The sequence below is a fragment of the Oenanthe melanoleuca genome, chromosome 5 (genome assembly GCF_029582105.1).
Source record: "Oenanthe melanoleuca isolate GR-GAL-2019-014 chromosome 5, OMel1.0, whole genome shotgun sequence".
Taxonomy (NCBI): domain Eukaryota; kingdom Metazoa; phylum Chordata; class Aves; order Passeriformes; family Muscicapidae; genus Oenanthe; species Oenanthe melanoleuca.
The window spans coordinates 2,671,927-2,685,714 of NC_079339.1; the positions used below are offsets into that span (position 1 = coordinate 2,671,927).

General features: G+C 36.3%; 1 protein-coding gene across 6 annotated transcripts in view; it reads right to left on the minus strand.

Moving 5' to 3' along the window:
• Positions 1 to 13,788, minus strand: part of ELP4 (elongator acetyltransferase complex subunit 4) — a 127,410-nt gene that overhangs the window by 42,723 nt on the left and 70,899 nt on the right. Inside the window, exon 10 of one of the 6 annotated variants that reach the window (XM_056493595.1) lies at positions 12,191 to 12,429. The exons of the other annotated variants lie outside the window; for them this stretch is intronic. Coding sequence (XP_056349570.1) covers positions 12,367 to 12,429 — 63 coding nt within the window. The 3' untranslated portion in view covers positions 12,191 to 12,366. Of the gene's footprint in view, positions 1 to 12,190; positions 12,430 to 13,788 lie in introns of those variants that run through there. 6 annotated transcript variants of the gene reach the window in all.

The following is a 13,788-nucleotide window of genomic DNA, read 5'->3' on the forward strand; positions in this document are numbered from 1 at the left end:
GTGGCAAAGACATGGAGGCAGGCTGAGAACAGAGTTTTACTGTGAGGAAGGTGAGATGCAGATGTCCCAAGACCAAGGATGCTGGATGCAAAAGCACCATAATATCACTGAATTCCTGCAGAGTGAGTAACAAGAGGTTTCTATAAAGTAAAATTGAAATTTAACATTGAAATGTTAACATTTCTTAAACATCACTGAGCTGTTTCAGTTTCAGTAAATGAACTGTTAGATTAATTCTTGATGCCACTGCTGAATCAGCAAAAAAAAAAATCTGAATCACATCTAGCTTGTAGACTCAAACAAGAATAAAGCTTTGGAATGATTATATTTTTAAAATTGCTTTATGTGTTCAAAATTAGGAATGGAAAACTTTGATTAGAAAGTTTTTAAAACAAACAAAACTGAGAAGAAGCTTTTAAAAAATCATTATATGCCTCCCTGTTTAAAATGCTTATTTAAGCTTTCCTCTGCCAGTTACTATTGTCAAAATATACAGCAGTAGTTAATAAGACAAGACTAGACTTAACTATTGGCTTTCATAATAAAACATGAAGATAAAAATGAGGCTTGGTGTAATTTATATGAGAGAAAATGATGTACTAAAAGCAAGACACTAAATCAATTTTAAACACCAAACACAATTTATGTCTGACTTTAAAACTCATCCTCCAAACATTAATCTAGACAAAGGCTAGAAACTGAATGAGGCTTAATTTGTGAAACTGATACCTTTCATCATAACCTTTAGCTGAAAAGGTCATTAGATATATTATATCTAAGTGAGCAGCTTATCCCTGCTTCATTACTGATAATTAAGGCAAGTAATATTTTCTTGACAGTAATGTGTCCAGTAAGAGATATCGTCTAGTTTGCATAAACCAGACATTAATTACCAGAGTAGTATCAGAGATAAAAAAAAATTAAGTACCTGTGTAACATAATTTCATTATTTTTTCTTCATTTCCTTAAAGAATTAGCAGGCTCAGAAACATAATGAGCATATTAAGAAATCCATTTTCAAGCATTTATTAAAATCCTTATTGCACATTACAAAAATATATTTTTGCACTTACACAAACAGAAATGAAGGCATCTTGAAATACACACATTATTTAGATATTTTGTCATCTTGCTTTACAGGGTGACATTCAATGGTGAAGTGCAGTTATCAAATAACAGGTTCATGTTTGGACTTCATTTCAGTGTTAAGGCTTTCATATAGATGGAATCACAAATGAGTCCAAGACCTCTGATCTGCAACTTCAACTCATGCAAAGGCTGTTTCACCTCATTTGCATAAATGGTAGTTTTGCTGCTATGCAGAAGAGCACTTGGATCAAGCATCCATGTGAGAATGACAACGTTGTCCCTCAGATCATTATCTGGTTAACACTTTCCATTTCTCAGTAGAAATGACTCTCAGTGCTTTTAAAAGCTATAATGCACAGTGGTTAATAAATAGAAGAAGAAAAGATTACCTGTAATGGTTCACTCTCAAGGTATGTTATATAAACTCCACCCTATGAAAACCTAGACAAACGTTATCTAGAGAGCCTTTAGCTCTTAGTCATGACAAAATCCATAAATGCTGCTGTCACACGTGCCCTGCAGAAACCAGAAAAGTGGCACCTTATCCTTTTCTCCCTTGAAGTCCTCTCCCCACGAGCATTTGCATCATGGGAGCTGCAAGCAGCATTTCTCACAAAGCATCACTAATTTAGAAGAGAGGACAGGGAGCTGTTCTGCTAAAACCTGCTCCCTACTAGCCAGAAAGAAGCTGTGGTGGTCTCCAAACAACATTCCCTGGGCTTTCTAGAGAAAAGATAGCCCATCATCAAAGGGAGAAAGAAGATGGGAAGGTGGGAAGGAATAGGAGAAAGACTGTCCTAGCTTAGATATCAACTGTGATTCCCTGGAGCTTGGATGGACACACCCAGAACCAGCCAGAACACTTCTCATTATTTGTGCACATTATTCTGAAAGACTTAATGCATGAAGTTGACTGACAATGTGTTATGACCATAATCATTTGTCAGACACAGACCTTAAATACTGGAAAGTCAATTGAAAGATCAGTTTTGTGATAACCACCTAATGAGAAACCAGCATGAAAGCTAAATTAAGGCAAAATGGGAGAGTATCTGAAAAAGAGGAAGAAATCTTTCAGCAGTAATTGAAACTATTAAAATTCTGATCTAGTCTTTGAAATCTGTGTTATGCAAAATTCTGCATTGGGACACAAAATCATTACAAAGACCAAAAAATAATGGTGAGATAAAGTTGTGTGAATTCACTGGGCACTTGAGAGAGCACATGGAGTTGCATCTCCATGCTGTAGTTCTGTGTTTGTGTGAAACCACATGCCATAACAGCCACAGCATCATGAATGCACAGAAAGCCTCAATCTCAGTCTCTGGGAGCACCTCTCAGTCTCTCACATGGTTCAGATTCTGGGCACAGCCTAATTTTTCCAAGAGAAAAATAACCAAAGTAATTTTATTTAAAGAGGAAATTCACTTAACCTTGAAGTTGTGACTTCAAGCCAAAATAAAGCTACTGATGCTCTCACTGAAAGCTGGCTGAATTTATCTGTGCAATCCTGCCAGACTTGCTTGTGACAGCAGTATCCAAAATGGCATTTTCCATGGCAGATGGCCAGAATATTTCTGCTTTTTATTTGGATCAATACCTAGTCTTGGCCTGTTCATGTAAAGGCAGGAACCACACAGGGAGTGACCATGTACAGTAGGAACTGAAGCCAAGCCCACACTGCTGTTTGCTCTAACACTTAACATCTCACAGAACTCTAACATCCCAAGGAGCAGAAATCAATCCAGAAGTGACCACAAATGTTAATATGCTATTTTAACTTCTCTGATGGAAAATGTCCTCATTCTTCCCAGTTTCTTGGGTAGAACAAGTGATGGCACCTGGCAGATATAACAACTGAGGTTATTTTTACTCTAAATATGCTGAATTCAGGCCTGAAGAAGTTGCTGATTAGCCTACAGTCTCTTTCTAAATTAGAACTAATATTCCTTAGCATCAGAGCAGTAGTGCTGAGTTAGTGACATGTAAAACATTGCTCATTGGCGTCAGGATTTGAAGGATTATGGCATATGATACTGCAGATGGCTATTTATTTATAAAGTGTAGCACTGTTTCAGTAATGAATTATTCATATGTGGCATAATATTGACAAAAATCTCTTGCATGTATATCCTGAAACATTTGCTGTTTTCAGTGCTTTTACAAATAATGACTTCTTCCATCTGGTTTTACTCTGCATTTTGGTTAAAAATGATCTGAGTGAAAATATAAAAGAGAATCAGTATGCTTTAATGGGTAATCACATAAAAATTATTAGCATCTCCTATAAATCAGCAAAGAAATTGTTTTCTTAACTGTTATTTCCCATTTTGCAATAGATAAGTTCTCACAGAGTGAATTTCTAATCTTTGACTTTACAAGTTCTGGCTGTAATTTGATTGTGGGATCTGTATTTCCTTTTTGATAGAAGAATGAAATTGAGGTCGAAATTACTAAACTAAAATAAATAATTTCATTTTTAAACAAAGCTACTTAAATCTTTAAAAAAATTTACAAAAAAAAAATGAAGTCTATGTTTTCTGTCCCACTGAATATACAATATACAGTGAAATGCATTTTTGTATGAATTTCATTGTGAACATTGATTAACCTCTCCTAAGTAAATTTTATCCTTGAGATGTCAATGCAAACATAAATAATTTTCATTTAAATATCAAGTTCACAAGAAACTTCTAATTGACTCTGGAAAAGTTCTGAATCTGGTCTGCTTAAGGAAATTAATACATTTTTATAATGTATACAAATTGTTCATTTTTTATCCTGATAATGTGCTTAATGTGATAATTTCCTATTATTCCAGCAGACAGAGTAACTTGTTATTTTTAGTAATGTTTCATTGTTCCTAATTCCAGTGATTGCTTTTTAATTTGGCACTTACTATGACACTTGTTTTTCTAAAAGTGTCAGTAACAGATATAATGGAGTATTTTTTCAAATAAGAAATTTAATGCTGCAAACTTTGAGAACCTCACTGTAGATCAAAGGTGCAAACTTCTGCTGACAACTCTTCCTAATAAGTCTTTGCTTTTCACAGCTTGCCTCAGTTTAAGAGGCAAAAATTAGCATTTACTGCTTAAAATGCATCTTCAGCCTCTCAAATCTGAATTCAGAAAGGTCAAAATCCAAATTTAACTTATTAACAACCTGGGGGAAAAGCTCCCAAATCTTTATAACTTTATAATATATAGTTTTATAACTTTATAATATGCATCTTTATGACTGCAGTGTTGGCAGTTATAAAACTAAATCTGCAGTTGCATAATTATTTCAGTGTTGAGTGGAAAAGAGACTGAACTGCTCTGGATGACTTCAGAAAGAATGACAAGAGATGGAACCAGATTTTGTTTTTAAAGGTATTTTAAGGTTATTTTTCTCTATTGTTCAGTTACAACATTCGACTTAAGATGTGTTTTGAGCACTTGGGAACAAGGTACAGACTCCTTGAGGATGTTCAGAGTGGGTTTTTGCCAACAGTACGAGCAGGAATGTGTGTCCCACACTTTCCCCTGTGACAGATACAGAGCAGAGGAGGGAGCACTACAAACCCAACAGCTCTTCAGCAGTTTGAGGCCATGTACTTGAAAACTGCCTTTTCATTTGAAGGTTTTGACAAATGGAAAAACCATGTTTAAAAAATTCTGACATCCAAACCTGCAATTTCATGCTCCATCTATACAACATCCCTCTAGATGTAAATACACATGAAAGTAAACACCATTTAAAATGTTTCTGCTTAAGTTCCTTACTACACATTTTCTTGTATTAATTACCTAGAGAAAAAAAATCCAGACAAAAAAAATTGCAACAGCTCTTTAAAAATAAAGGGACCTACATTCCATATTCACAGAATTAATTAGCAGTTTTGTCATCTTCATTATCTTATTATGTATTTCTTCTTAGGCACACAGAATTTTTACAAATAGCAACATCATATGGGCATGAATGAAAATGGTGCTGGTTAGACCTTTGCAATCTCTTATTGAAAGGTAAAATTTGAAATTAAATTGTGTGACATATTTATACAAGAAAACATTCAAGGTGTTCACAAAGTCTTGCCTTATCACCTTGTGTGCATCTTCACTAAGATAACCAAACTTTATCTGATTTATCACTTGTTTATTCATTTATCTTATCAGCTATACTTGCTAGCATAGCTAAAAACAGTTTTTGGCTTTTTGGAGCAGAATTTCAGGCACTGTTAAAAATGCTGAAATACAGTAAAAATTTATGTTACTCAGGAATAATTTTGCTTTTTGTTTGACACAAATTCATTTCTGAATGCTGCACTAAGGAAATTAGTTTCACAGGTGGAACAGTCTCCTTGTCAGGATGTGTTCCAGGTTCAAATCTGTCACTGTTGTAAATTAAGAAGTTTAGCTGCTGTTTTTTTTTGCTGTTTACTTCCTACACAGCAGATAAAAAAAAAAAAAAAAAAAAAAAAAAAAAAAAAAAAAAAAAAGGAAGGAAGCAGCACAGAATTCAATATGGAAATTTCTTGTTCACCTGATGTGTAACTGTAAAGGCAATTTTTATGAATGCAGTCTCCAAACCCAACCAGTTTAGTATGAGAATTAATGCCCAAGCTTCTTTTTTTTTTTCTGGGAAAAGGTTAAAAAAGTCCACTTGTTTAATGCAAATCCATGGCTACTACCTCAGCTTAGTCAACTTCTTTTCTACAAAATTTGTGAGGCTGTGCAGTAACACTCATGTGGAACAGCTGCACTGACACAATGGACTGCAGACGTTTTTACTGTCCTAATAATCCACATATTAAAGAGTCCCTAAATACTCATTGATGTGACAGACCATAACAACTCCCTTGGAGCTGCTTCAGTTTATCAGGTCAGTGATCTGCATGCTGAGGATTCCCCAGGTACTCATTGACAGGTAGCATCTCATATACACTTGTACTAAAATAATAATTGCTTCAAAGGAACTGTTAAATCCCAGTTGCAAGCACAAATTAATTTAAAACCACTGAGACAGCACTTTGTTTTTTCTACAGATCTGACAAATCTGGACAAATTTACTAGACAAACCAAGACATCTGAGCAGAACAAGCATCCTCCCATGTTATGGCTATTTACTTAAAAATACTGCCCACCTTGTCCTCAATGAATTACAGTCCTGCCTTTCTGCTAGGCAAGGGTGACCTAAAAACTGTCCTTGTCACTGTTAGAAAAAAATGAATCAAAAACATATTATAGAGTTAATAATCTTAACTGAAGACTTATTTGTTGTTGTCCATGCCCTTTCTTTCTCTGTGTAGTGTTTTCTTCTGTCCTCAACTCTTTAGTACAAATCACTTATTTTTCCCTTTCTCTTTTCTTCCATATCCCAACAAGTGTTTAGCCTTGTCAGCTCAGATTCCTTTTATTTCCTACTCTGTTGTTACCTCTCTCTACATTTATGGTCTGCAGATTAGAGGAAAAACTGGTACAGCCTAAAAACCTTTTCACCCCAAAGAACATGTGGTGATTTTCCTGCTCCCACCCACTGCATCAGGCAATGACAAACGAGTCACACTCCAGACAACCTTCTGCCCTCATCTGAGTTTCAGGCAAAGCTGAGCATGGAAGTGTTCATGCAACCAAAGAGAGTGAATGACCATGTGGAAAGTGCTTACAGTCAGAACACAGGTCCTCTGAAGTCCAGGCTGATCCACAGTGTTGGACTAGAATGCCTTGGAATCCATGCCCAAAATGAACTTCAGCCTGATAAAGCAATCCTCTGCCATTAGGTACAGGCAGCTGTAAGGAATTCTGATAGTCCTGCTAGCTCTTACACCATTTGCTCCACAGGGCTCTGAAATCAGACACTTCAAGAGTCATCCATAGTCCAATCAAGACACAAATCAACTGCATTGCTTGTTCATGTCACTTGCTTTTCTTGAGCCATTTATGTTATGGCTACCAGGACACACAGACCCAGCTGACACTGGCTGCTGTGTGTTTGGGAAAACATGCTTCATGAAAACTGTACTCCCAAATCAGATGAGACCTCCATCAAATTTCCATTAAGAGCCAGGGTAGATGCAGTATTCTTGCACAGAACCCAAGAGCTCAAAGCTGGTGGTCAAAACAAGGAACCAAAAAGTGGAAGCATCAAAAATCCCTGAATTGATCCATGACTTACATGATACTGACTATGATAAGGGCTACAAAGAGATTTTATTCAGGAGATAATATGACAGCTCACAATAATGTAACTCTAGCACTCAGACACTGCAAACTCAGATTGTGACAGTTCATTTCTCAGAAGTTAAATAGCATCATAAAAATGAAGAAGAAAGCAATACTTCTTCCCATAGAACACTCCTGATAGGTAACCTTTCTTCTTGGTCTATGTATTTTTGTTTCTATTACCAAGACCTGAATTATTTCTCTCCAGTCTTTTTCTTTATCATCTTGATAAATCCAGACATATTTTAAACATTACTGCAAAGTTTATTTTTCTAGTCCAGTGCTTTGGTTAGGAACACCAATGTTGTTCTAGCCCTCCATCATCCCATTTTTTACTGCTGAAGCAAACACAGAGCACATAATCTTAATTTTCAAGGTCCTTGCAGTTTAACATCACTTTAAAAATCTTTAAAAGCACCATATCTACCCAATATCTGTGAAATCTCTATCTTGTTTTCTCTTCTTAAGTTTGGGATGCTTTACATATGAAAATTCCCAAAATGACTCATTGCATTCTTTCAAAAACTCCTCAAAAATTTTCTCCTCTAACAAAACCTCTTCTATCATAGAACATATATGCTGAACTAATTTAAGACTTAGCTTGTGTTGATCAAATCACTGATTTTGTCTGCTTAAGGAGATAAGCACTATTAGCTTGAAAAGCTCTCCCAGCCTCATCCTAGTGAAGCTGTAAATATTATTCTTGATGCAGCCAAAGGACTGGAGACAGGGTCAAGGTGTATGTATATGTGCAGCTCTCTCCACAGGACAAATAATTTTCTTTGCACAGTCTCACCTGTAGCAGCAAACAGGGTCAAAAGACACAACTTGTAGAACTCTTCTCCAGCTTCTCTCCTGACCTTTATTTCCCTTTTCCTCCTCTCTTTGTGAAAGAAACAGGAGAAAATGCAAGGGTTTTTCCCTTCATGTACATCTCAGTTGCACAAGAAGTTTTTGTTTGCTGCAGGACTTGGCAAAGATGAAGAAGGCAACCATATAAATGAAAAAAATTGAAGGTTCCTGAGGGGCTGCTGAAGGAGGAGGTAGTCCAAGGAAAATGGCATTTTACAAGAAAGGGAGAGAGAAACTGGAAGAGTTAAATCAGGAACAAACCTGTATGCAGCCAAGACATCCAGGGTTTGATGATAGACTTAGAGAACAAATGAACCTGGTTCATTCAACAAAGCAGCACATCCAACTGATGAGAAGGAACTTCATTGCAAGGAAAAAGGGAAGCACTTTAACAGTGAGATGTGCTCACCATTTGTGCAGTTATTTGGAGCCTGCCATGGCTGGGATACCAAAAACCTGAACCTCTCTGCAAGAAAGGTGGAAGAGGTCTGGCAAACAGCTGTTTCTTTTGAAGCCTGGAGAGGTTACCTAGGACAGAGGCCAGACAGAGTTAAAGGATAAAGGTAGGTAAGCAGATATTCTGTGTATCAAAAGACAGCAAAAATCCTCTTAAAAATGAGGACAGAGATGGTAGAATCATCATTCTGGATATGGACTCACAAATGAATCAAAAATTCAAGGTGGGCCAGCATCTTTCTGTTGTGGACAGAGAGACTCTTACAGGTCTCTTAGGGCTGTTTCCTCCTTCCACTGACAATGGGTTTGTGCTCTTTTGAAGCAGTTTTATGGAACCAGGGTGCCTAAAGGACATGGGCACTGTGTAACAGCAGAAAGACAAAATTAACTAAGTAAGTAATGGTGACAGTGTCCATGAGTCAACTGTCTTACATAATCTGCAGCAAGATTTGATGGTACTAAGCAGACCTATCTCCAAAATAAGTGCTAAAGCAGCACAAGACTATGGGTGAACAATCCAGAAACAGGAAATTATTCATAGACTTGTGCTGAAAGGAGGAAAGGCAGCGTGATGAAACACCTGAATCAGTAGCAGTATCAATAAAAGTGGTTGGATTGATATGTTTTTCCTGTTCTGTGTGATTGAAGCCAGTTCTTTGAATATTCATGAGGAACAGGTTTCTGTCTGTGCAAAAGCTTTTTTGTGTCTTTGTCTTTGTGGGCTCTGTGAAGAATCAAAGACATCTAAGTATAAGCCTAGAATTTTTAATGTTTTGTGGAACTTTCACCAACTGTAGCTAAATGAAACAATTCATCAAACAGTAGTTTTCCAAGCAGAGATTGCATTTCTTTTGGCAAATCAACACTATTAAGTCACAAGGACTCTCTGTTGCCAAGGAATTCAGAAAACAGCCAGTGGCAGTGCCCACAGCATTTGAAGCAGCCTGGTTTGAGGTTCTATTTGCCAGCTGAACTTCTATCCCAGAGGACAGAGAATCCTCCTTTGAATCTCTAGGACATAGGACTGACTATCAGGCTTTCTTTTGGTAATGAGTTCATATTAATAGCCAGCCAAGAGTTTGGTTGCTAATCAAGTGCAGCAGTGAAGAGGCTCAGGCACCAATCCAGCTGCTGAAGGCATTCCAGTATCAGGTGTCTTGGTCTGAATCACAGAATCACTGAATGGTTTGGGCTGGAAGGCACCTCTGGAGAGGATCTAGTCCAGTCCCCAAGAAGAGCAACATCTTCCCATCATGGTTTTTATAAGATGAGGAAGGCAGGATGTGAAGAGGAGTACAGGATGAATGGGAACATCAGACAGAGAGCAGTGATCCCAGCTCAAAGATAAACAGCATTATATAACAAATACCCAAATGGCCTGACTTAGAACTTTACATTCAGTTATATTTACTCCATTTTTACAGTGAAACTGTATGGAAAGTACATCCCAACATTAACACTCATAGGAAGAATGCTGCTAATTAAGTATTTTCCTGTAGCTCTCTTGATGAAGACACAAGGTCTTTAGTCAATTAAAGTCTAAATTGACATTTTCCAAACATCTGCTGTATCTCAGGAATTGCATTTATGTGTGGTTTATGAAGTGTTTTTCAAAGGATCAATGATGTGTAAATCTTTATCAATGCAATAGAGAGCATTACACATTCTCTTTTATAAAAATTACTATTTTTTTGAAGTAGAAGTTTGAAAGTCTCTTCTAGTTTCAGTCTCTGAAAGCACTAATCTAATTTAAAGAGGATTTAAAACTTATGCTTCTGTAACAATCTCTTATTACTTAATAAGTTACTCTACTTAAATTACTCTAATAACAAAGGGTTTATGAACCACCACATTGCAGGTCTGGAAACTGCTGAGGAATTACAGACCAGATTTACAAATAACTGCATTTTCCTCTAAAAATGTAATATTCAATGGCATTGCATATAAGTTTATTTAGAGATGCTGAGGTTGGAACCAGCTGGTGATAAGGGCAAAACTGGGTGTGAGAAGACAACTGTAATAAATTTAAGTGTACAATTAGATTGACAAAATTATTTTCAAAATATATGTTGAATACTTTTAGAGGATTTGTGTGCAGGTGCAGGTATTTAATATACAATAGCAGAGGCTTGGAAAAGTCTCATTTTTGCATGACAACTGTTCATTCTGGTGTGGACAAGAACTATTATACATCAGGAAGGTCATTACATCAAACCCCAGCCTAAAGCTTTTGATGTTGCACAGGAAATAACACATAAGAAAATCTTAAATCCAGTCTAAAAATTTAAGAAGTTATTTTTTAGGAGTTATGGTTAATACCAAAGGGAACAACAACAACAAACAACAAGTTCACTCAAAGGAAAAATAATCAGAATGAAATAAATTAAAATAAATAAATGAACAAATATGGAAAGCAGCACAAATTATGGGTAGATTCAGCAGACTGCTGCTGTAACAGGTGAACTGAGCATGGCTGTGTGGTTGACTAATTCTTTCCTGCCTTCAGAGCAGCTGGTTACTAAGATAAATGATTTATATATTCAAAAGGGTGCTGATTCTTCTGGACTTGCTGGCTGGAAATGCTGTAGAAAGCCAAGGTACCCATATTATTTAGCTTCCTCCCCACAACTAAAATAGATACTGGCACAGCATTTAGCTGTCAAGCATTTCAAAAAGATTACTAATTCAGTTTGAACTTAATCTGCTGAATGAAAGTACTTTGAAAAATGTATTTCAGTTTTAAGGAGAAAAGTATGACTTGTGAGTGAGAGAAAACGAGGCTGTTGTGCCTTTATGAGTGTGCCACTGCCACTCCCCTTTCCAGCAGCAGGAGTGGGCTGTACTTATTTGAAAGGACAAACTGACTGTGGATCTTTGTGCTTCTGTTAGAATAAAAAAATACCAGCAAAAACATGTTACACAAACCAGTGAGAAATCAAAACATATCCCAGAGTGCAATTCATCAGTGTTTTCTAACTGCATTACCACACAATCACAGAATATCTGGAGTTGGAAGGGACTAATTTATCCAAACAGTGTATCTTTTAGCTCAATATATTGAAAGTATAGAAGAAATTATCTACCTGGAAATAGAACTTTATTACTCTAGCTATTCAGGAAGGTTGCATTTGAAAAATTAATTATATCTGATTATTTTCATATGGTGATGCACATCGCTAATGAAAAGCAGCACTCTTGACACGGGCTGTTACTTAAAATATGATAAAAGCAAACTCATACAAAAAGGATAATAATTATCAGAAAAGAATCCTAGAAAGCTTTTTACTCTGAAGATAATTTGAGTAATCTTACCCAGAAATAGAAATTTTGTCTGTTTTGTCATATCATATTTGTACAGATCATATTTGTACAGTCAGGTTTTTCAACCAGTAACTATATACACAATATACTATATAACTATATATAACTATATACACTATATACTATAATACAATATGAATAAATATACGGTTTGAGAAAAAAAATTAAAAGATTTCTTATATGACAGAAAGAAGAAATTTTGCTTTTTTATTCTTCCTCAAGTTCTGTGCTACCCAAATGCTCCAAGCAGTTGTAAGTTTTGGTAATTGTCAACAGAATAACAGGTCCTTTGGCTGATGTTTGACCAGCACTACTGGTCTAGGAATTTTAACAAAAAATAATTTCTGTTTCACATCCCTCTTAAATTTTTATCTCCTATACATCCAATATTGCCCTGGTTCATCTCAAAGGAAGAGCTCTGATGAAGCAAAGATCCCAAAATGCTTCACAAACCCAAAATTCTTTGGTTAGGAGAAAGCAGCAGCCAGGCATCTGCAAACAAGGAAGTCTAGGAAAAAAAAAAAAAAAAAAAAAAATCTCTGCCTATACATGCTTTGCAAAACAGTCTCCTGACAGAAATGAAAGGATCCTCCCCAACATATGGAGGAGCTGCTCTGCCCTTCCGGGGATGGTCTGCAGCTACGTTCACCTCAGGCACGCCAAGGAGAGGTGAGTTGTCAAATGCAATTTCCATCATGGGCTGCTTTGGTTGAGGCAGATTAGTTGGATGCAATGATGATAGATAGTTTATCCCAGCCCCAAACTGCCACTTGGGAAATCTTGCACGCAAAGGAACGGGAGCTCAGGCATTGTTAGTGTCAAGGAGGTGCACGCGGGCAAAATTTGGTTGGCAGCCAGGCAAGAGGAATCAAGGCGAAAAAGTGACCAATTGGATGTTCAAAATGGAAATGGATAGGCATGTCGTGGTTTGGGAGGGTTTTAAACACCAGGAAAAGCCATCCATTATTAATTATTCAGGGATAAATATTTCAGAAGTCTTGCTCTATGGAGAAATATGATTTTTAAGTCAATGTAAATTACATGTATTTTGTCCTAATTTTAGGTTTCTTTATCCCAGAAGCTTCACCACGACAGTTCAGAGCATTTCTTATTATATAACTTTAAAATATTCCCATTCAGAGTATTGCAAATTAAAAAATTATCTACCAAATAAACAAATGGTGTGTCAGTTTTGTTGAATTATTTCTAAGCACAGCAACCACTCGTGCCCCTCACAGTGGAGTACAATGCTCATTTTTATCACCTTTACCTTTCCAAAGTCACCTAAATATTTAATGAACTAAACAGTAGAATCCACCTGTGTGAGCAATCACAATCCTTGGTTCTCTAAATAAATAGCAAAAAATTGCTAAAAGAGAATGTCCTCAAGTTTCATTGCCTGAAGTGATAGGCTCTGACAAATCTAACAGCTCTTTCTGTGTCATTCCTAATGCACTTGTCACTCAGTATTATCCATCCTCATTAATGACAATGGGAAAGTTTATCTTGGGAACACGTTTTAAATCATCCACTCTTTACAATGGGACCATGAAATCTCTTACAAAACACGAGGCGGGAACTACTCTGACAACAAAACCCCTTCCTGGCAGCTTTACTCTTAATTCCTGTTCAAGGAATAATGTGTTTATCATACAACCACACAGAACAATGTATTAGATGAAACTTGAAACAAGAAGAGCTGGTGGGATTTTTCAAGATAGAAAGTGATTTTCCAATTTTTTTTTATTTTTTTTTTTAATGTCGGGAACATTAAATCTTTTAGGAATGTGGTTTTGGATGGAGTCATGCTTCCTCCTTAAGAAAAAAAAAAAGGTTATAAAATAGTTTGAATATTAATAATGTCATA